Here is a 21,386-nt window from a genome sequence, read left to right as displayed (position 1 = left end):
ACAATACAGGTCTGCAGGCCAGTGAATAGCTGTGAGATAGGTTTGGTAACCAGCTCCAGCTCTTGACCAAAACCACCAGACTTGCCTTGCAGAGGAACATTGACTTTATTTCTACATTTGATCACTTGGATTCTCTCAAATCCCCCCAAGCCCAGAGCCATTATGAATTTTCTTCCAGCGTTTCTCCTACTATATTTCACTGGCTCACCTGCCTTCTCACTTCATTTTTTCGTCTCCTCCTTTATTTCCTCTTTCACAGGTTTCTGTTCTGGCTTCTGCTCTTTCAAGTGACTGATTGAAAGGAAAGAGATGAAGCAGTATTAATCCCTGAGCATCAGCTCATCACTGACCCTGAGGAAATGGTCTGAGGTAGAAACAGTAAGGACAGCAAAGGTGACAGCTCTTCTGACTCCTGTCTGCAAAGTGGATATTGCCACTAACACACCTAATTCAGTGTTAAAATCTACTAAGCAGCTTGATAAGGAGTATCTATATATTTTTTTTTTCCACATTGATTCAGCAGCAGCCTTTGTTGTCCACTGGGTTTCAGTGGTTCCTCATTTGCTTACTGCTCAACCACACTTTTGTAATTTGTGCTTAAAATACTTGGTTACCCTATGTAATCTGTGATTCAAGATTAACTAGGCTAAAGCCAATACAGTGCCTGAACATAGATGCCTTTGGCATGGCAGTGATAGATGAAAAGGACTAAAGACTGGATCTAATAATGTCATTCATATCTCAGCTACTCTTTGAAAACATTATGAAGCAGAGGTAAAAAGATTTGCAAAGCTTACCCATTGCTTCTAACCTTAAAACCAGACTAGAGCTTATATTTAAACCCAACAACATGTACTAAGGGGTGGGAGTTTTTGGCCATCATTAATAGGGCTTTCAGGTGATGAGTCACATGTCAGAACTGACTGCAAGTCCAGGGGGAAGTCTGTGGTCCAGTGACAAGCGGTTTAGCCTGCAGCAACTGGCAACCTCCAAGGAGTTTGTTGCTGACTGCTCAGACTCAGAGCTTGGACATGATTGCTACAGGCACTAAGACAGAGGCACTTTAGGTGCTTTCAAGAGAATGAAAAGTTCTGTAGTTTGAAGGTGGGTTTCTAGGGAAAACCAGGTCTCCTAAGAAGAATGATCAGAGAGAAAGAAAAAAATGAAAGTCTCTGGGGATGGAGGAAAAGGTCTGAAGGCATACATATGCTGCCTTTGCAAATCGTACTTTAGCTTCGGGGGAAGACAGTATTGAGCTGATGCTTCTCATGTGGGTTTATGAGTGTGAATAAAAATGCCATTCAGCTTTGAGATCCATGCACTCTCACAGGAAGTTTATAAAATAGAAAAACAATCCTGACTTGTAGTTTGGTTCTTTAAGGTTCCTAAGCGTACGAGGCGCTGTGTGATCTACTTTTCACTTAGGTAAGTAGTGTGTAATAAATGTTGCTGGATTGACAAGAAATGTGTCCTTTTAACAATTAAATTGAATGAGGGTGTGTTTACTTTGTATTATAACAAATTAAAAAAAAAAAAAAAGACAGCAAATGAGTGGAGTCACTTACCTATAGTCTACAATCCCTGTCTGATTCTGGTCTAGTTTTCGCACTAGTTCCACAATTTGGACTCGATCCAGTTGGATGTTTGATTGCTAAGAGGAGAGAGAAATATTTACAAATCTGTTCATTTTACAGCAGAAAAATCCTCTGTATCAGATTGGAGTGTGGCCATCTCCTAATAGGTGAGGAGAGAGCCTGGTTCATGGAAAAATACGGGATGTAAAAATCCAGAGTGATGGTGGGGAGGATAAAAATAATGTTGGGTTTTTGTTTTTTGTTTTTGTTTTTGTTTTATTTTTTTGCAAAGTTGTAAAGTAACATGATATAGAGGTGTCCAGTGCTCTTGGTACCATCACCGTGGTAATTCTGGCAGGAAGAGAACTGTCCATTCAGTGTGCAGGAGCAAGGGTTTAAATCACTCTTACTCACTTTCTCATAGCAGTAAGAAATGACTATTGTTAAGACCAAATAGTTATATCCTGCACAAAAAGCTGACCTCTGTGATTTCTCCAGGTTCTTGTGATACTCTAAATTTCAGATAATCAGATCAGATAATCCCTGATGCCCTCTGCAGTATTTATTAGATGTCTCAGCACTTCTGTTGGAATCTGTTGAAGGCTCAGCTTTTGCAGTGGGTGCCTTCAGCCTACTTGTTGGACATCACCAGCAAGGCTGACTGGTAGCAGTGGTGTAGCAGAGGGGTTTCCTCAGAGCAGTATGCTGTTGGAGGAGCACCCTGACCATGATTTCAGGAACACACCTGCATCATGGCTCTCCTGAAGTCTGACACAGGGATCTTCATGTTTCCATCCTTGTCAATTTTCCTAAAAAAGTCCCAGAGTCGTAGGTTGTGTTCATTCAAATATTTCTAAGAGAAGCAGAGATAAAACACAGGCACAACCATGAGATGAAACAGCCACTGATGCCTGCTGCAAGCTCTCCTCTTATTCCTCCATGCTGCCTTTACTCAGCCCATCTCTGAGATGTATTTCTCCTTAGCTATTTATGCAGCCACTGTCTGAACAAAATCCCACCAGCGCTACTTGGCTGGGCTGTCTAATCCAAATACAATCCTTTTCCCCCAACCTCTGATCACTTGAGTTTCTTTTCTCTGGACTCCTATCTGTCTGAAGGAGGACTGCCGTAATAACTGCTGTTAGAAACTGCAAAGCATGCCAGTATGAGCGTCAGTCACTAGCTGTGAATCACAGCAGCACTGTTTGATGTGAACTAACAGCTTAAACTTGTATTTAATTTCACCTGAAGTCATATATACACCAAGATTTCATCCAACTATCTAAAAATCTCCGCAACAGCTAGAAAGCTAGTGAAGCTGGTAGTGCAGGGGTTATTCACTTAGTAGAGCTCCGGTGCCGCGTTGCCTTCCAGCCAGGAGGATAGCACCATCTGCTGCTATCTGTAGAAATTACAGATCTTAAAAAGCTAAGTATTTTCTATTTAGAACAGTATTTGTTTATATTACCACGCCCTATTTTTATGAAACACATTCATTTTGATGCTAAATCACAACTGTCACTGAACAGTTCTGTGAATTTCAGCTATTGCAGTGGCTTGGTGAGCAGAGTGCATGCTCATCTTGGTCAAACCTGAAACCAGTTTTGTCCTCCTCAGCTAGCAAACATCTATTCAGATGGAAACGTCAGACAACACAGTGCAGTGATTACAGCACTTGGGGCTTGCTTATGTTGTCATCTCTGACACTGCTTTGTGAAGACTATCAAACTGCACAGCTTCTGTTAGTCAGTATTCCCAGCTATGGGAGAAATAATTTGGATGCACTTTTGAAAGAGAAATATATAGATGAATGTTTTCATACAAATATATGGGATTATTATGACTAAATCACAACTATGCAAATCAAAAGCCAGGCCTCCCCCCCCCCTCTTTTTTATTAGCCCTATACGGTCAGATCCAAAAGCATTCAGCCTCTCCTGAAAATTGAAGGATTTAGTTGGTCAATCTGCATGGAATAAGAGATGTGAATGTGCAGTTGTGATTCTGAATATACTTTTCTGAAGGAACTTGCCTGAATTTCCTACTTGGAAGAAAGCTTATCCATTCCAAACTCTTTCTCTTCAAGTGCTTGAGGCATGGGTGCTGTGTACAGGAGATCTATGGAACAAAATTCAGTAGCTCACCTGAATCACTTTCATAGGATTTGGATGCTGCTTGGAGATTTTGGAGATGCAGCCTTCAACTTCCCCGTAGATAACATTTAGTTCAGGGCGTGTTTGATACACTAACTCCAACAACTTGATGAAATTTTCATTCACCAGGACATTCTGAAACACAGAAGGAGGGATAGTGAGTGTGGATGACCAGCAAACAATGAAGACTTGTTTGCATTAACTGATCTGTCTAAAGCCAACATTAACTACCTTTTCCTAAGGTGATGCTGTTTTCCTGTACCTGATCTTCACTTTCAGTAATCCAACAGAAGCCTGACCCTAAATAAGTGTTCTTAGTTCTCTTTTCCCATGCCTGAGTCAGAAAAGGACCTATAATTTACGTAGAAATTAATTTAATTAAGGTAAATGTTCATCAGGTAAATGCCTGTACTGAAAACTATACTGAACGTTAGGTGATCCGTGTTCATCTCAGAGACAGTTCTGCCTGGATCTCCTCTCCATTCTAACTATACATAGACAGCCAGGCAAACACTTAAGTGACCAAAATTTGTCTTAGAGTTCAGAAAAAATGAAAACAGTATCAGCCAAGGTGCAGAAAGATGAGTATCCCTGGCAATGTGGCTTTGTAGCCCAGACAAGAGAGATGAACCTATCTTGGAAGAGTCTGTGTTTTCAGATGAAAAGAACTTATGGCAAAACACAGTTTCCTTGTCTAACCCTAAAGAGGAAATTCCAGTTAGCAGTGCAAGGCCTGGCACTGCTTTTTTCCTAAGGCTTTCAGACAGAGTAGTGGCAGTTCAGCATGTCAGAGCTCACACTCTGAGTTTCCTGTTTTACTGCTTATAGAATGGGCAGCAGCACAGTGTCCTGTTTCAGGGTTTTGTGATGTTAGTTCACTGTCTGGAAAAAGAAAAAAAAAGAAGAAAAAAAAAAAAAAGAAAGAAAAAGGATGTCACTGTAATTTATTCTACCAATATAATGAATTTGCCTTTACCTTGACTGACATTTTGAAAATATAATTACGATTTTCCGGAAGAGTAAGGAAATACAGTTGTTCACGTGTTATGTTAGCTCTACATATTAAATTGATGGAAATTTCAAGGCAATTTAGGAACAGCAAATTCACAAATGCTTCTGTTTTCTGTCACTGCAAAAAGTTCCCAAGGCATCAAGCATCATATTTTTCCCTGAAGTGTATTTACAAGGTATCCCAATAAATTACTGTTAGCTAAAGAACTTACATTACAGTGAGGTCTTGATTGCTATTACTTGTGAATAGTCTTGAACTAGTCTGGGTCTGGCTGGGTTTACTAGCCTTCATTCAGTGTTTTTATGGATGCAGAGTGGCTCACTGCCAGAGCCATTCAGACCTTGATGAAATACGCAGGCTTGCAGCGCATTTCAGTCTTGGGAACCCAGCACAGAGACCCAACCTGTCTCTGCCTGCTGCCAGCTCTCCCCAAGGTTTGCCAGGCTGGGCTTGAACCCAGGAGAAAGGCAACAGGCTGCCGGTGTGGCCTCAGCACAACCAAGCACCGCGCCTGGCCAAGCAGGCCATGCTGGAGTCAGCTTGAACCTGGAGGAAGCCAGGTGGTTATTTCTGCGTCTTTGGCACAGTCATCCCACAGCCCAGAAAAACAATGCACGGGCAGCTGATAAGTAATGGACATTCTTTCATGCTGTGATGGTGAAGATAGGTGTGTTGGCTGTTTTGATTCATGCCTTCCATAAAATAGCTGATTGCCAGTAAATGCAAGTTCAAAGTCTGTAAAAGTAGATTATGGAAAGAGTGCGAGGAACAGCTGTGCTTAGAAATGGTAGAAATGGTAGAAATGTGCTTAGAAGCAATAAACTACAACATTAAAAATGTGTCTTTCTATCACTTTGCCTTTACTAGTGCTGTCAAACCTATGCGGAGGTTTCTATTTGAAATGTCACTTAAAGACACACTAATTATTCTTTCTTTGAAAGTCAAAATAAACATTTATCACCAAGAAAAGGGGCAGAAAAGGCTGTTAGATTTCTTATTAAAGATTTTCCAATTTCTTAAAGATTTAGGACAGCAGAAGAACTTTGGAGGTGTGTATTTGCAAATATTCTGAACTGAAATACAAGACCATATACGTCACAGATGGAATGAAATATATCAGAGAGGTTAGATGCTTGTCTACAAACATGCGATTGAGATACCATAAAGGCACTGTAAATTTGTGCCATTGACCATTTACTTTAGGAAATGCCAGATAATTTAGACTTTTTGAGGGGTGGAGAAAAGAGAGCATTTGTTAACACTGAAAAGCAGAAATAATCAGTGATATTTAAGATTCTAAATATTAATGAACTCCTTGCCTCAAAATTTCTCAAGTGACTCCTTTTAAATAATTGCATTTCCATAATTTCTTTAACTTCTCAGAATTTAGCCATAACATATTACTCTTTACAAGGTTATGAATTGTTTAGGTTACTAATAGTTAAACTAACAGAAGCACGCATACTATATCAAAGCCTTTTATTCACACACAGACTCTTTTAGTTTTGTGGGGTTTTTTGCAAAATGAAGCAGTCTTGGCAAATAATTTTCTTTGATGTTAATTTATGCAGGAAAAAATGTCTGCCCTGGAGGAATACCCATTCTTTCTATCTCTGCTGAAAGCCCTTGGTACTCCCAGCAAAGGCCATAGATGAATATTATTTATTCTGCTTTGTTTTCATTTCTTTGATACAGGAACCACAGGACAAAGATACCACCTGTTGTCTAAGTCTCCAGAACTCCCCCTGAACTATTCAGCTTTTTGCAAATGTGAACATAATATTTATCTTTCAAGACTCAAATCTGATTTTTTGAAAATGGTCTTTCCTTTAATCATGGCTCTCCCAAAGATAAACAGAGGACCCTGAAGCCACTGACATATTCTGTAAGTCCATCCTGGCCTGCAAGCCACTCTTTCTCCCACTCACATGGATGGGAGAGATAGGAGCGGACTGGTGCATGCCCAGGTCTCTGCTCAGCATGGGTTTGGGATGTAGCCCCTGCCCTCACTTAGGGAATCAGAAGCATTTGTAGGACTTTCCGAGCCATTTTAGAAGTAGCACATGAGGTTACAGTAATATGTCACGTTACCATCTTGCTATGGAGAAAAATGCATATTAATATTTGGCCTCTCTGATTCTTATCCTCTCACCTTTAATTTTTTCCTCTGCTTTAATTTGTGTTTTTTTTTGTTTGTTTGATTTTTGTTTTAATAAGAAACACTTTGCTTTCAATGCCTTGAAGCATTCATCTCTTTCTGTTTCTCTTTCATCCTGACAGAGTAACGAAGCACTTTACAGTATCTAGCATCTTAGGCTACCCTGGAGGGAGGCAGCTCAGGGGATGAAGACAATTCATCCCCTACTCTGAATTCACTCCTCCTTCTGCTTCTGCTGCTGCAAAATTAAAGGGAGTGAGATATGCTGATTTTACAGGCAAATCTCTCCAGAGATTGACCAAAAAAACCATAATTTCCTTGTGGCTCCTACAAGGGCTCTAAAATGGTAGCTTTTTTTTCTTTCTTTCCCTTAAATAATGGCTATGCACAAATAAAACAGACAGCAAGTCTCAAAACAGTTTTGAGGGGGACAGCTCTGGGATTTAACTAGCTCCTAAAACTGTGTGCTGTATGGGCTTTGAAGTTTTCCGGTACGTAAGCTCTTACTGAGATGTTGATCTCTTCCATCATGGAATTGGGGTTCTTTCTGACAGATCCCACTAGCTCAGTGGCACCTTCCACGGTCAAGAGATTATTGGCCATCTGTGGAAGAAAGATGTGGACAGACATAGTGAGAATGAAACTTTTGTGTCCTTGCAGGAGGCATGCTGTAACTTCAGGAGTGACCCTTTCTTCCCATTCTTCAGCAGGTCTTAGAATAACTGTGGTCCCTTTTGATGCATTTATTCTTTGTCTCAGCATCTCTTGTCTCTGTCCTCAAAACTCTGCAGTGCAGCTCTCCAGTGGAGTTGCCTTCTCAGCCTCTGTCTCCATCTGCGAAATTTGACGTGTCCCTGCTGTGTGTCACATGGGAGTATGTGATGTGGGGTGTGCTTAGTCATATGATGGCAAAAGGCTGAGACGATGGACTGTGTTTGAGGATGTGTTTGCTAGTAAAGTTCATCTGAACAGAGAACCCTGTGAGATGGCAAGTACCCCTCAGGACCTTTCCCATACCCTTTGGATCCTCTTGGCAGCACAGCTGATCAAGGCTCAGGCTGATCAGCTGTCTCAGGCCTACAAGGTCAAGATATTTAGAGTTATGGGGCTGTCATTGCCGTGTACATTCCTTAGTGTATGAACATCACCTCTTCTCCAACTTGAACTTTATATGTACTCTCCACTCCAATTATGTGAAAAAAACATGGTGGTTAACGTAGGCTAATGGAATTCTAAATTATTAACTGTATATTATTTATGTTATCAGTTCCCAAGACAATCTGTACCGCTACATAAAAGAGCACTTGCTACCCTTTGTACCACTGCAAAGATATTGTTAGGACAATAAGTGCTGTGTTGCATGTGCTGCTTGTAGGGTTGCCAGCTCCCAGAGAGGAATGCTTAAGCTTTAGCTAAGTGATCCTACCTTTGACCATGTTAAGAATGAGACAAGCAGCCACATTTATTTATGTAATCTAGAACAGCAATCAAAAAAAGGCATTGTGGTTGCAGTGATTTACAAAGATGGGGTGTCCAAAGACAGACCTGTACAAACAGTTTTAAAGATGTCCTTCAACCACCGTACTGCCATTTGCACGTTCTCAGGGTGATGACATTAGCTTTAGCTGAGATGAGAATCCATCTCATAAGCAGGCTGACTTTTCTGAGCAGAATTCCTACAGAATTATTTCAGATTGAGAAGATAGATTAGCTTTCAAGCCTAACCTCTAAGGCTAGTTTGGCTGGTCATTCAGCTTTGCGCCATTCCAAGATTATTGATTCTTAGCTTATCAGAATACAGTTTTGGCTTTCTTTTTCCAAGACTTGATAACATACCTCAGGGTAGTGCTATGGCATTGCCTTGATGTAGCAATAGCAGTTTGTCCTGTTTGAACAAATTTTTAGCAAATCATTAACACACTGAGAAGGGCATGTTCTACCTTCAAATCCTGCCAGTACTTAAGGGAGCACATAAACAGGAAAGGAAATGACTGTTTACATGGGTTGATAGTGACAGGACAAGGGGGAATGGTTTTAAACTAAGACAGGGGAGGTATAGGTTAGATATTAGGAGGAAGCTTTTCACACGGAGGGTGGTGATGCACTGGAACAGGTTGCCCAAGGAGGTTGTGGATGCCCCATCCCTGGAGGCATTCAAGGCCAGGCTGGATGTGGCTCTGGGCAGCCTGGTCTGGTGGTTGGTGACCTGCACATAGCAGGGGGGTTGAAACTAGATGATCATTGTGGTCCTTTTCAACCCAGGCCATTCTATGATTCTATGATTCAAATCTCTGTTTGAACTTTTGCCTTATGTTGAAGCTTAGAATATGTATAAATCTGTATATTCACAACTCTGTATTATGGATCTACGCAGACCTGATGAATGCCTGGGCTCTGCTAGACGTGTTGAATGCCTGGGCTCTCTTGACTGAGACTAGATATGATAGGAATCAACCACTTTGGGGTAGTAATGGGGTGGTGTTATGCCAGGGCCAGTATTCGGGTGATATTTTGAGGGAACAGTGCAATTAATTTTCCCTGGTAGAAACTCAGAGCACAGAATTTCCTTCTGCTTTGTTCACCTTCAAACCAGAGCAGTACTCATCTATGCTATTCTAGTTCAAACTGCTCGCTCTGTCTTTCGTGCCTCAGAACTTTCTACTCCCACCATTTTCTCCTCCAGCCCTGTCCGGGCTTTATTTTACCTTCAGGACTTTCAGTGTTCCATTGACTTTAAGGCCTTTGCAGATCTTCTTGGCTCCCTCATTGTTGATCTGGTTGTTGCTGATGTCCAGGTGAATCAGCACATTGTTAACTTTGAGAGCTTCTGCTAGGGCCTGTGCTCCCTCATTCCCAATGCTGTTCCAAGACAGGTTGAGTGTTTTCAGTGCAGCATTGCCCTCCGGTGAGAGAAGAGAGATCTCAGCTACTGCATGTACACCATGTGTATCACTCTACCCTTTCTCAGTTGGCTGAGACAGGACCATCTCTCAAGTCACATCCAGCCTAGCCCCAATGAATCCAACATCTCTTCAATGTTCCAGCACCTCTCCATCCACACGAGTCACCAGACCTACTCACTACTTTAATTGTTCACCTGGCACTGCCTCCTAATGTCAGTAGAATAAGCCTAGCTAGAGCTTCTGAATCCTGCTCAGACTTCAGGTATGTGAGTTCCCAATCAGTTTTTCAATCAGCTTCTGACAGTAATCACTGTGAAGGAGAATTCCTACCTTAAGACCTGTGCCAAATGCTACTGTTCCCTTCCTCCTCAGGTGGTTCCAGCTCAGATCCAGAATCTCTAGTGTTGTATTGACAGCTAAGAGAGAGAAATTGAGATGTTATCTTATGAACAGCAGTCTGAGCACAGATGCTGACTCACAGGCAGGGGCTCAGAGCAAGTTTGCTGGAGATTCAGCAATAGCTGTACCTACAGTCTTCTCTGTTTGCTGCCTCCACAGAACAGAGAACAGGCTATTGATCACAAGCAGAAAGGGAAGATAGCTTTTTTTGGCTTAGTCAAAGGATGCATTGTGAAGGAGGGAGGTAAAGAGAGGAAGGATTTCTGACTCTAGTAGGCACTGTTTCTCACTGGAAAAATGTTTGGATGCTCCTTGCCACATCCAAAACATCAAGACTCATTCTGCCTATCTTTGGTTAGCAGAGGAGAGGAATTCAGCTTCATACTAGTAGTGCCCAGTTGTACATGTCAGTGCCAATTTCCATGCAAAACACACCTCACAGTTTAAGTTCTACTTAGAGCAGGATATGTGTGAATTCATTTTTGTCACTGTGACACTGAGAGGAGTAGAAGTTACTGCCAGAGCTTCTCCTCTTCAGAAAGCATTTCTCATCCAGATTTTCCATGGATGGGAGGATGGACGGAGGCAGATGGTGAATTTAGCTAACTTTAAAATATTCCTTTAAAAAAACAGATCAGAAGAAAAACAGATTCTGCAATAAACTCTGCAGCTCCTGCCTGTATTGAGCTGGAAGGAAGAGCTGTAAGAAGTTTTAGTTTGGAGATGCATTTTTTTCTGGGCTGGGAAGGTCACAAGGTTCAGTATTGGTCCCTGGGGTCCCTTCAGACTTGAGCAATACAGGGACATAGTGCCTACTCCCCCACTGCAGTTTTAATCGATCCATCTTTTAAAGACATGGGTTGTAATTAGAAGCAGGTTCCTATCAGTGTGAATACTGAACCAGGGGAATGAAATTGCTAATTAAACCAAAGACATGTTACTGGCATTCTCAAGGAACACAGGATGCTCGGGTCACAGGCTTGTGCCTGTCATGGTAGTATTTTCTTGCGGGTGCTGAGGGAAGAAATGCTGCCAGATATCCATGCAAGTCTTTTTCACTGCACAAATAGTACCATAAATTAATGACTGATTTTTACTGTTTTGTTTGTTTTCCCTCTCCAGGGCTACTATGCATCATGGATCTCACTTTGTCTGACGAGCTAAATTAGGTAGCTTTATTTTATTTCTTTTTAATCTGTTTCCCTTGATACACAATGCTGCTTGATACACAATGACTCAAACCACTAGAGTTTGTGATACTTAAGAAAAGTTTCAATTGGTGATCAGAAGCTTTAAACAGTTTTTATGCTCTAGAATTCCATTAAAATGTAATTTTTTGCTTTAAACACTGTAAAGGACTTCTCTTTCAGCTCCCTCTCTCTGACACAGACTCCTCTGTTACTGTGGTTTCTCATCCTTCATTTCTATTCTGAGACAGCTGTGAAACAGTGGCTACAGTCAACTGTGGTGAATAGGGTGAGTTGGTGGACCAGCCAGGAATCTCTAAATCTGGTCTTTCGTATTGCCCACCAGGTCATTGGACAAGAAGGAAGTACATGTTCACCATGCTGGACCCACTGTGTCTGCCAATGACTGCCTGCACACCTGGCTCTTGGAAAGTAATAACGTAAGTTACCGAGCATCTGTCCTAGGAGCTGTCCTCCCTTCTCAGAGAACTCATTGTGGCTGAGGTCCATCTTCTTCACTTGGTAATTGCTCTGCAGAGAGACAAATGTGCAGGAAGAATGAGATCTTCCAACCAGCTGCAGCCAGCTGCCATGCTAAGGCCCCAGCGTGAGGATGAAACAGAGGGATATCGAACTTGTTGAAGTCTACAGCAAGTGGGAGTTCATCAACATGGAGATGGTGGCACTGTGTACCCCAAGACAAAGCTTTGTCAGTCATACAAAGTCACAGCAATTATCTTCCCAAAACAGCAAAAGCAATGGGACTTTCTGTTGTGCTGTGTTGTACAAACTTCTCTCACACAGCTTATGTCTGATCTGTAACACATCCGGTTGCTGCCCCCTGTTTCACTGCCAGCACTGAATTCTGACCAAGAGCACTTTCTATCATCAGCCTAAGGCCTTCCCTCATGGCGTCTTCTGGTGGTGCCAAATCGTGCAGAAACTTGGAAACAAGAAATAAGAAGAGAAACCAAGATTTTTGTCGCAGAATTGCAAAGTGCTCTTATGTTAGCCTACTTATGTTTCTTGAAAATTTGGGATTACCCGTATTTCCTTCTGTTGTTACACAGTCCTGAGGTTTTATTTCTCAGCCACACTCACAAAGCTGTTCAGAGAAAATGTTAATCTAGTCCATCCTTCTTTGTATCCTCCAGGCTCCCTTGTTTCTGAAGTAAGCAAGAGGCACTTAGCAGAATTATGCCAGGAACTCATATAGTTATTGCCATCTGAAATTATGCCAAGTGAATATCAGCTCAAAATGAGGAGTCTTACGCAATCTGGGCTGCAAATGACCTTGGATTTCAGGTAACTCACCATTAATGCGTCAGCAAGGCATGATGCAGCTTCCTCTCCAAAACTGTTTCCTGTGGAGGAAGAAGTATGTGAACAGTGTGCTGATCTCTCCCTTGGCATTGTATTGGGGTCTGCAGGAAACTGTGCTTTTATGTGAAGCATTCAGTTAATCACGGTCCATATCAGACTTTGATATGTTAGCCTTTCCTCTGCTTCAATCTATAGAATTATCCCAAGATGTCGGAGACACCCAGCAATGATCCAGGTTTCTCATATGGGACTGGTTCTGCAGATGGGCTGGAGGCTAGCAGGCTGAATACTTATTTTGATCATATTGCTATAAATCTAATTTCCACATTGCCACTTTGGGTTCTTGTAAGGGACATAACCAAGAAATTGTTTTTGCCCATGGTCTGACTAATGCTCTTGGGATGGGGGACTGAAATGAAACATGTGGCATTTCACTTCCACTGCTGTCACTGCTTGAGTGCATGCAGCCCACCTGAGAGCTGAAGAGTATGGAGATAGGATGCATTTTCCAAAAGCAAACTGGCAATGGCTTCAGCCCCTTCTGTGTCCAGGTGGTTATTGGAAATGTTCTGGAAGGAGACAAGGGAGGACAAAAAAGATGAGCTCAAATAATGAGTTAGCTTCATTGTGTTTTTAATACACAAGATCTTAAGAAAAAAATGCAAGACCAATAACATAAGAAACGTTATACTAGCAATAATTAATAAAAGCTATAGGTATGTTTAATCCCATAGCCTTCCTAGCAGAAACAAAGTCCTAGAGCCATCAGTTTCATGTGGATCTTTGTCTTCAGTAAACCAAGAGGCATTTGGCTAAGAACATTTCTTCTCAGTGCAACACACACAGATCCCGCGGCCTATCAAAATTTTTCTTACCTCACTTTCAGATTGAAGGAACATTCCTAAGGATTTTAATCTGAAAGTTATGCATTACTCCCTTAATCTATTTAGAAAAGTTTCCTCATATCATATTGGAGAATAAAAGTTTCTGACCAAAACATTTTTCTGTTGGCTAAGCATGACCTAGAAAAACCTAGTTCTGGTAATTATTGTTACATCTGCTAATGAAAAGAACAGTTCCAGGCTCCCAGATCTTGGGAGCCTCGTGAGACTCATCACATGCACACTTCTGCCATTTCAGAAGCTTGTACATTTTAAAACTAGATGAGCGTAAAAATACCATGCCTTTCAGATATGAATATTTTTGCATGGGAGCAACTGTTATTTGGTTAAAACTTGGAATTGAATGAATTAGTTTTCTGTATTGAAATTCTTCAGATGATTGAACTTGGTAAGCAATACTTTTGGCTAAAAACTGCATCAGATTGGGTACCAGTTCTCGAATAGAGCAGTTCTCTCGTAACATCTCTGCTATGCATATGGCTCCTTCTGCCAGAATGTGGTTATCTTCCAGCTCTAAGTGGGTGACAGTTGCATTGGACTGCAAAGACACAAAGGTAAAAAGAGATGCAGAAAAGACAGCTAGTGAAGTGGGTTGTTTTCTCAGTGAACAGATACTGGACATTTCCTCCAAACCTCAGTAGGCATTGCAGGTCCTAAACAGGACTCTAGGCAAGGGGCATGGCACAGTAATTTCAGCAAAGGCCAGTAGTTGCCACACAAGGCTTTCCCATTCAGGGGAGTAGAAATATAAGGAGGACTTGGAATTCCTATGGGTAATGTAGGACATTTTCTCTCACTTTGTGTATTCAGTGATGACTTTCAAGGAGAGGCCTAAAATGCCATTGACAAAAATGGCCCCACTCTTACTAGGTACTCACCACTAGAGCAATAGCAATGGCTTTGACACCTTTGGGTCCTAGACCATGGTGGTTCAGGTTTATATAAGACTTGGCTAAGTTCTGAGCAAAGTGTGAGACAGGCACCACCTCCATCAGTCTGCATGCTTCCAGGTACAGCTCTGCACCCCTAACACCTGCAAAGGCTTTCCCAGGATCTGCAGAGAAAAAGCATGTGAATGAGTGGTGCATTCTGTGTCTGCCATCCATCTTCTGAGGCTGTTTTTCCCAAGCACTCCACTCTCTCTGGGTCCTTTGAATAAGGCACAGCTGGCAAGCATAAGCTAATAATTCCCCAATACCCCAAAGCAATCACTCTGAATATAGATTTCTTGACCCTTCTATGTTAAGCACAGGACTTGCCCCAATATCTGTAACATTTCTTCATGCTAGAATGTTGAGATGAGGAGCAGAAGGATTCTTGCCTCAGCATTTGTGGCAACATGGGAGATGGGGACAGCCTGCCAGTTGTCTGCAGAGAACTCAGCAGCCACCTCAACCAAGATCTCGCTCTTTGCCAAAATGAGCACCTCATTTTGTTTTGTCTTGATTCATGACTCAAACCAAACCATCAGCAAACTATGCCAGTTTCTTTGGCTCAGCCTCTCTGTTAAGACTTATACTACTAATTACAGAGCTAAATTAAGTAACACTATGCAACAACTGCAGAATTTTACTTTTAAAAAGTTATCTTCCATCCAGAATTTTCCCCATGCCTTTATACCACACTTCTAAGAGTTAACGTAGCTTGCTTTCTTTTCCACTTGGCGTTTGGTGATAAGCTGTAGCTTCTCATCAGTCTGCAATGTGACTAAATCCCTCTTGGTGTAATTGAGAATTTCTGACATCAGGCAAAAACCTTTTCACCATTTTTTTTTTCCTTTAAGTCTTAATTGAAGCACACAGCTGATATTGCCAGCAGAGCGAGGGCAGCTCAGAACATTTTGGCTTACAATCAGCAGAAAGAATCCCAGCATTCCCATCTTGGCCATTGGGTGTTGTTGACACAGCTGCAGTGAGAAATATCAGTGCAGCTGGCAGCTGTATTTCCACAGAAACCTGTCATTTGGAATTCCTTCATCAAAACCCCATACATAGAGCTCATATTTCTCTGTGTTGTTATACACGTTCAGTGGTCTGACCTCAAGACAAATTCCCTTCCCATTTTTCCAGTTCAGTCTGAGGCCTCTCACAAAAGTCCTTTTTTTCTTGCATTCTTCTTTTTTTTTTTTTTTTTTTTAAGTTTTCCTTCAATTTACAACATGTTAAAAAATGTTCATCCAAAATTATCCAAACAAATTATCCAAAAGTCCTACTGTGACATAAATGAGCATAAGACTTGTTTAGCCAGAGGACTGACTTCACTAGGCAGGAATTTAGAGAAGAGCAAGCAGAAAAGGACAATCATGGCAAACCTATGGCATGCAGACAACAGCTGGTATGCAGTATTTCATCTGTGTTTCAAGTGCACTGGGCCTGATCCCCACCCCCCACCCTTGGCTTCTTCTAGGTGGTATACTGCCCAGGCAGGCTGCTCTGTTAGCGTTGGTTATTAAGGACTAGAGGAGAAAGAAAAGAATGAAGGAACAGCCATTGTTTATTCTGTCCAGAGAGGAGTGAAGGAAGACACTTGATGTCAAAGTGGGAGCTCCTAAAAGGCAATGAATCCCGCCTGCCTTTTTGAACTGCCAGATGTCAGTTCAGGTGTCAGATGTGGATGTCAGGACCCTAATGTGGTTGTGTTCTGTGGCCTTCATTTCTGACACATATGTATTGGTAGGTTCAGCACTGACTGTAAGGGGAAAGGATAGTGAGGGGCAGATGGCAAGAAAGCACTCACCTTCAACATCTAGGTCAGTGTCAGAGCCTTGCGCGGCCTTCTCTGCTGAGGCATCAGACAGTGGAGACTCTGGAGGCTTACTGATATCTGACTTCTCTTCATTCTGATCTGCTATGAAACCAAGCATTCACATGTCAGTGCCAACCCAGCACTTTGAGACTCCTGGTTTATGACAGAACTTCCTAGTGCTCTCACTGAAGTCTGCACCTCTCTTCAACATTCTGCAGATGCGCTCCTTCCCCAGCCCCACTTCATGCCAACCACTCCCGGTGTTGGGTCCCCATGTGGTGCTAGCTCTGGCATGGGCTCACATCAGATTTTCATTCCCTAGCAGCAGCCTTTCTCTCCTTCCCCTCTTTCTGAAATGACTAGACAACAAATTTCCCTTCTCCATCCCACTTTCCCACAAACCTATAAACCAAAGCTGTGCCAGCTCCTTTTAGCTCTCCTGAACTGACTCAGACTTTCCCAGGCAATGGCAGGATACTGTTGGCTGACTGCTATCAGACGGGGATTGCTTTGTAGTACTCTTCAAGCAGAGCAGAAAAGGAATTTTTGAATGTTATTGTATGTTGGGATTGAGTGTAACCTGACTCGATAGAAGTAGCACAGCTTCTCTTGCTTACCGTTCATAATTTATTTTACTGTGAGAGAAAATAAGAATTTGGAAAATTCTTCTTGAAGACAAGAAAATGCACACCAGAATCATCAAGAGTGATTTTTCCAAAATATTTTTTGGTGAATAACTACACTTTTTTTCCTACTGTTTCTTTTCATCCCTTGACACTGCTTTTACTACCTTCTTCCCTTAATCCTTATTTCTCTTCAGAGCTCCAGGCTGCTCTGGGTGTCACTTAGCACTGATGTTTCATGAAGCTTGCAGTTTGGCTGTTCAATCAGATCTGTGTGAGGGAAAGACTGGACAGCTGGCACCCACATCATAGCATTTCAACCATCCCTGCAGCTCCTTCATTAAGATATTTTCCTTCTGCCAGACTTTGTTCAAGTGATGGCTTTATTTGTATTTCACCACAAGAAAGGGTAAAAACAGGTTTAAATCCCATGTAAAGAACTCATGAGACAAAAAGACCCAGATTTGAAATACTGTAATAATATCCCCAGATACTCTTTGCTTAATGACCCTACAGTGCTAGTCATCCTGATAAAAAACTTCCCACCCTAGGGATCAGACAGACCTTTGTGTGCTATACAGAATCCCTCCAGGCTTTATCACCTTCTGATAATGTAACTGTTGTGTGCCCACTAACAGCCAACCCTGCACTACATGATCTGAGCCTTCTAAGGTAGATCCAGATGTGGTCCTTAGCATCCCTGTGGAACTGCATAAGGTAGCGCTGATTCAGATGTTTGCCTTGTTAAGATGTTATTCAAGCAGAAATGTAAAAGGTATTGAATCATGATCATCATAAAATTGTTTGAGTTGGAAGGAACTTTATATATCATACAGTTCCAACTCCTATGCCATGGGCAGGGACATATTCCAGTAGACCAGGTTGTACAAAGCCCCATCCAACCTAGTTTTGAACACTTCCAAGAATCATAGAATCATAGCATCATAGAATTGCTCAGGTTGGAAAAGATCTTAAAGGTCATCAAATCCAACCACGACCTAACCATACTACCCTAACTCTAACAGCCCTCTGCTAAATCATGTCCCTGAGCACCACATGCAAACAGTTTTTAAACACATTCAGGGGCGGTGACTCAACCGCTCTCCTGGGGAGCCTATTCCAGTGCTTAACCACTCTTTCTGTAAAGAAGTGTTTCCTGATATCGAACCTAAACTTACCCTGGTGCAACTTGAGGCCATTTCCCCTCATCCTGACACCTGTCACCAGTGAGAAGAGGCCAGCCCTGCTCTCACTATAAGCACCTTTCAGGCATTTGAAGATGGGGGCATCCCGGGGTACAATCTGTTTTCTGGACAACCTGTTCCAGGGTCTCACCCTCCATATAGCAAAGAATTTCTTCCTAATATTTAACCGAAATTTACCCTCTTTTCCTTTTAAAGAGTTATCCCTTCTCCTATCACTATAGTCCCTGACAGAGTCCCTCTCCAGCTTTCCTGTAGGCTCCCTATGTTGGGGAGCCCAGATCTGAATGCAGCAATCCAGGGGGGGTCTCACAAGAGAGAGATCATTATCAAAACCAATGCAGTGAAGACTGAGGAGTCTGGAGATTCTTTTCTCTCTCACTTTTTTTGAGGCATTGGGACTGCAGACACAGCTTTCTGGTCAGCCTTCTTCAGGCACAGATTCTACCAACCATGAACCTGGAGGGGAGTTCATACCATGGTTTGTTGGGAGATTTACAATGGATGTACTGAGACTGGCAAAACCCTTCTCATGCTAGGCTGGCAGTGCCTGTTGTCTGGACTCCATATTGTTCTCTCTGTTGTGTTTTATAAGTCTTTGGTATACCACACTAGCAATTTATACTGGGATGGTAAAGAAGAGGAAATTTTCTTCTCTTTTGCCTAGCATTACAAAATGCTAGGTGTACCACTACTAAACTAATGAAGTCATCTTTCTTACAATCACTGCTTATAGTGGTTCAACTTCAGGTGAGACAAAAATTGTAATAAATCACTCTCCTTCTCTTCTATGATGTAATCTAATTGATATATGCTAAGGAATTTCAAGTGTGAAAGGAAACTGTCAAGGTCATCCTCACTTCTACATTCCTTGTACCATACCTTAAAAATAATTCAGGTGAACAGCCAGGTCCCATCCTACTATGACTAAGATGAAATTAGAGTATAATTTAATGAGAGAAAAGTTAGGTTAGACTAGGAAACAAGCCCCAAATACTACAAACAGGCTACTTAGCAGAGTGCAGACCAGGACCAGTCTGCCTCTCAAAGCCAACCCACCTTTCCTAGCAAGGGAGGGCTAAAATAGGACCTCATTTTACACAGTGCTAAGCTACTAGATCCTCCGTGGGGAATGAAAGGCAGCTGCATATAATTGCCAGGAGGTATAAATGCTGGTACTGGTCAGCTGGCATTTTATTTTCTAAGCAAGGTGCTGGTCTGATTTGTCACCAGCCTTCTGGCAGTAGCCATCTCAGGCCAGCAGCAGCCTGGGTCCCCTGGTACCTCACTTCTTGGCAGTAACATATCAATGCAGCCCAGGTCACAGAAGGGAAGACTTTCACTTGTCTACAGACACAGTGCTCCCTGTATTCCCTGTTGGACCCTGCTGATTTACCTATTTCTGACTACTTGTAGGTAACTAAGCACAGCACCTGTGTTCTTCTCAGAGTCCTTGTCCATGGCTGTTTTCTTGTCACTACCAATGAGCTGCAGGTTTATTTGCTTTTTCTCCTCACTCAGTGAGAAGTTTACAGCCACCTTTTAGGCCCCACCATTTCCTCTAATTCAGTTGTACAAAGCACAGCAGTTCAGCTGCAATTTAAAAGCCTTTAAGAGGAATGGTGCTATTTTTAAGGTTGACGTTCTTGATTTATACTGCTTATAAACAGGAGAACCCTGTTTTGTTTTTGTAGGGGCTGGCTGGATGTTAGGAGAGCCCTATATTGTCCTCAGCACCCTCACCCCTCTGTTCTGGCCATTCTGTGACCTCACTTTCACACCCAAACTCTGTGTTCCAGGTTTCTCAGGAAACCAGGGCTGTTTGGTCTCTGATGGTGTCAGCACCCAAGGACAGGATCAGATGATGTTTTGGCTGTGAGAACCCCCAGGAATATCAGAAGGTGATGCCAGATCTCTGGTGAGTCTTCTCCTTCCTTCTGGTTGGTCTGCAGGTTATACAGCTTTGTATGAGAAAGGCAGACTGCTGCATTTGCAGTCAGAAAGGAGCTTAGAAAGAAATGGGTGCATTAGCCTTATTAGTATTCAACAGATTCAAACTTCTTTATTGCCTATTTGCCTGTGTGTTCCTCAATAACATGTGGTTTGTGAACATACCAGCATTTAATGGGGCCTCAAATCAAGTATTCATTTGTCTGGGCAAGTAATGGTGGTGCCAAATTTGGCTCAACACTTATTATTTTATGCAATTTATGCTGAGGACTCCGAAACCTTTCCTAAGGGGAGAAATCTAAAGCTGTAACACAAGAGGATTTCTGATGGAGCCTGAGCAGAACTGACGCATACACTTCAAAATCTTTCAAGTTTATTTAAACTACACTATGTATGAAGACTGCTCTGAAAATAATGCCTCCTCTTTTATTATGTTGGCCACAACATCAGAGGCAGCTGTTGGTGGTATGGCAGTAGAGGCCGAACCTTCCCACCAATATTCTGTTTTTTATGTATATATCTTTCCTGTTTTTTTCCCCCGTAGGTTCTACATGAACCTCCCAGCTAGTCCACTCGTTGGAGGCCACAGCAGGGTCACATTTGGCTATAAAACAAAATATGATGCATAAACCAGTGGAAGGTTTGACCGCAAAGCAGACCTCCATCAGCTTTGATTCTGTTGCCAAGTTTGTAAATATTTTTCTCTTGCATAGGCCAAACAACAGTGGCAGTCCAGATCCTTGCTTGTCTGTATATTCTTCTGGCCAATATTCTTCTCGATTCCAGTCTGCTTATCCTGATGTGGGCTGGGCCTGAAGATACTTTTTGAACTCTCAAAGAACAGCTTTGTTTTAAATTCCCTGGCAATTTGCCTTTGCTGTCACAAACCCTTCCTCTGGAGAACATCCTCTGTTTTAGGCAGACACCAATGATGGTTTTCCTACTGCGGCCAGATATGGGAGACTGCAGACAACTGCTGTACTTTGCCAGAGACATACTCAGTTTTGGCACAGGTTATTCCGTGACATATACGTAGTAACATCAGCTCAGGTTCTAGCCATTGACACCTGCTGTGCTTATCACAGTAAACTAGACACTAGACCTTAGACACTAGACCGTATGAGGAGCAGCTGAGGGAACTGGGATTGTTCAGTCTGGAGGAGGCTCGGGGGAGACATTATCACTCTCAACAACTACCTGAAAGAAGCCCAGGTTACTGTGATAGGACAAATGAGAATGGCCACAAGTTGTGCCA

The 21,386-nt window shown here is 42.2% G+C and overlaps 1 protein-coding gene across 1 annotated transcript; it reads right to left on the bottom strand.

Annotated features, from left to right (window-relative positions):
- Positions 1-221: 221 nt before the first annotated feature.
- On the bottom strand, positions 222-19,642 carry LRRC74A (leucine rich repeat containing 74A). Its single transcript, XM_042862958.1, has 14 exons — positions 19,615-19,642; positions 16,348-16,458; positions 14,490-14,665; positions 14,042-14,149; positions 13,182-13,278; positions 12,701-12,750; positions 11,836-11,917; positions 10,131-10,216; positions 9,603-9,797; positions 7,405-7,500; positions 3,719-3,862; positions 2,320-2,427; positions 1,566-1,651; positions 222-291 (listed from the first exon to the last, which is right to left on the bottom strand). Exons 1-14 carry the CDS (start codon positions 19,640-19,642, stop codon positions 222-224), a joined length of 1,437 nt encoding a protein of 478 aa, XP_042718892.1.
- Between the last annotated feature and the right edge of the window lie 1,744 nt (positions 19,643-21,386).

The sequence above is a fragment of the Lagopus leucura genome, unplaced genomic scaffold (assembly GCF_019238085.1).
Source record: "Lagopus leucura isolate 7727_CA_CO unplaced genomic scaffold, USGS_WTPT01 Super-Scaffold_1, whole genome shotgun sequence".
Lineage (NCBI taxonomy): Eukaryota > Metazoa > Chordata > Aves > Galliformes > Phasianidae > Lagopus > Lagopus leucura.
The sequence above is the reverse complement of the archived record's forward strand: the minus strand, read 5'-3'. Positions and strand labels throughout refer to the sequence as shown.

Bases quoted from the DNA above. Each gene is read 5' to 3' on its own strand.
- LRRC74A (XM_042862958.1), bottom strand. From the start codon at position 19,642: ATGGACAAGGACTCTGAGAAGAACACAG. The intron at 13,279-14,041 runs GTACCCAATCTG...GTCTCCTTCCAG, and splicing joins ACTGCTCTATTCGAGAACTG to AACATTTCCAATAACCACCT. The intron at 11,918-12,700 runs GTGAGTTACCTG...GTCTCTCTGCAG, and splicing joins GCCTTGCTGACGCATTAATG to AGCAATTACCAAGTGAAGAA.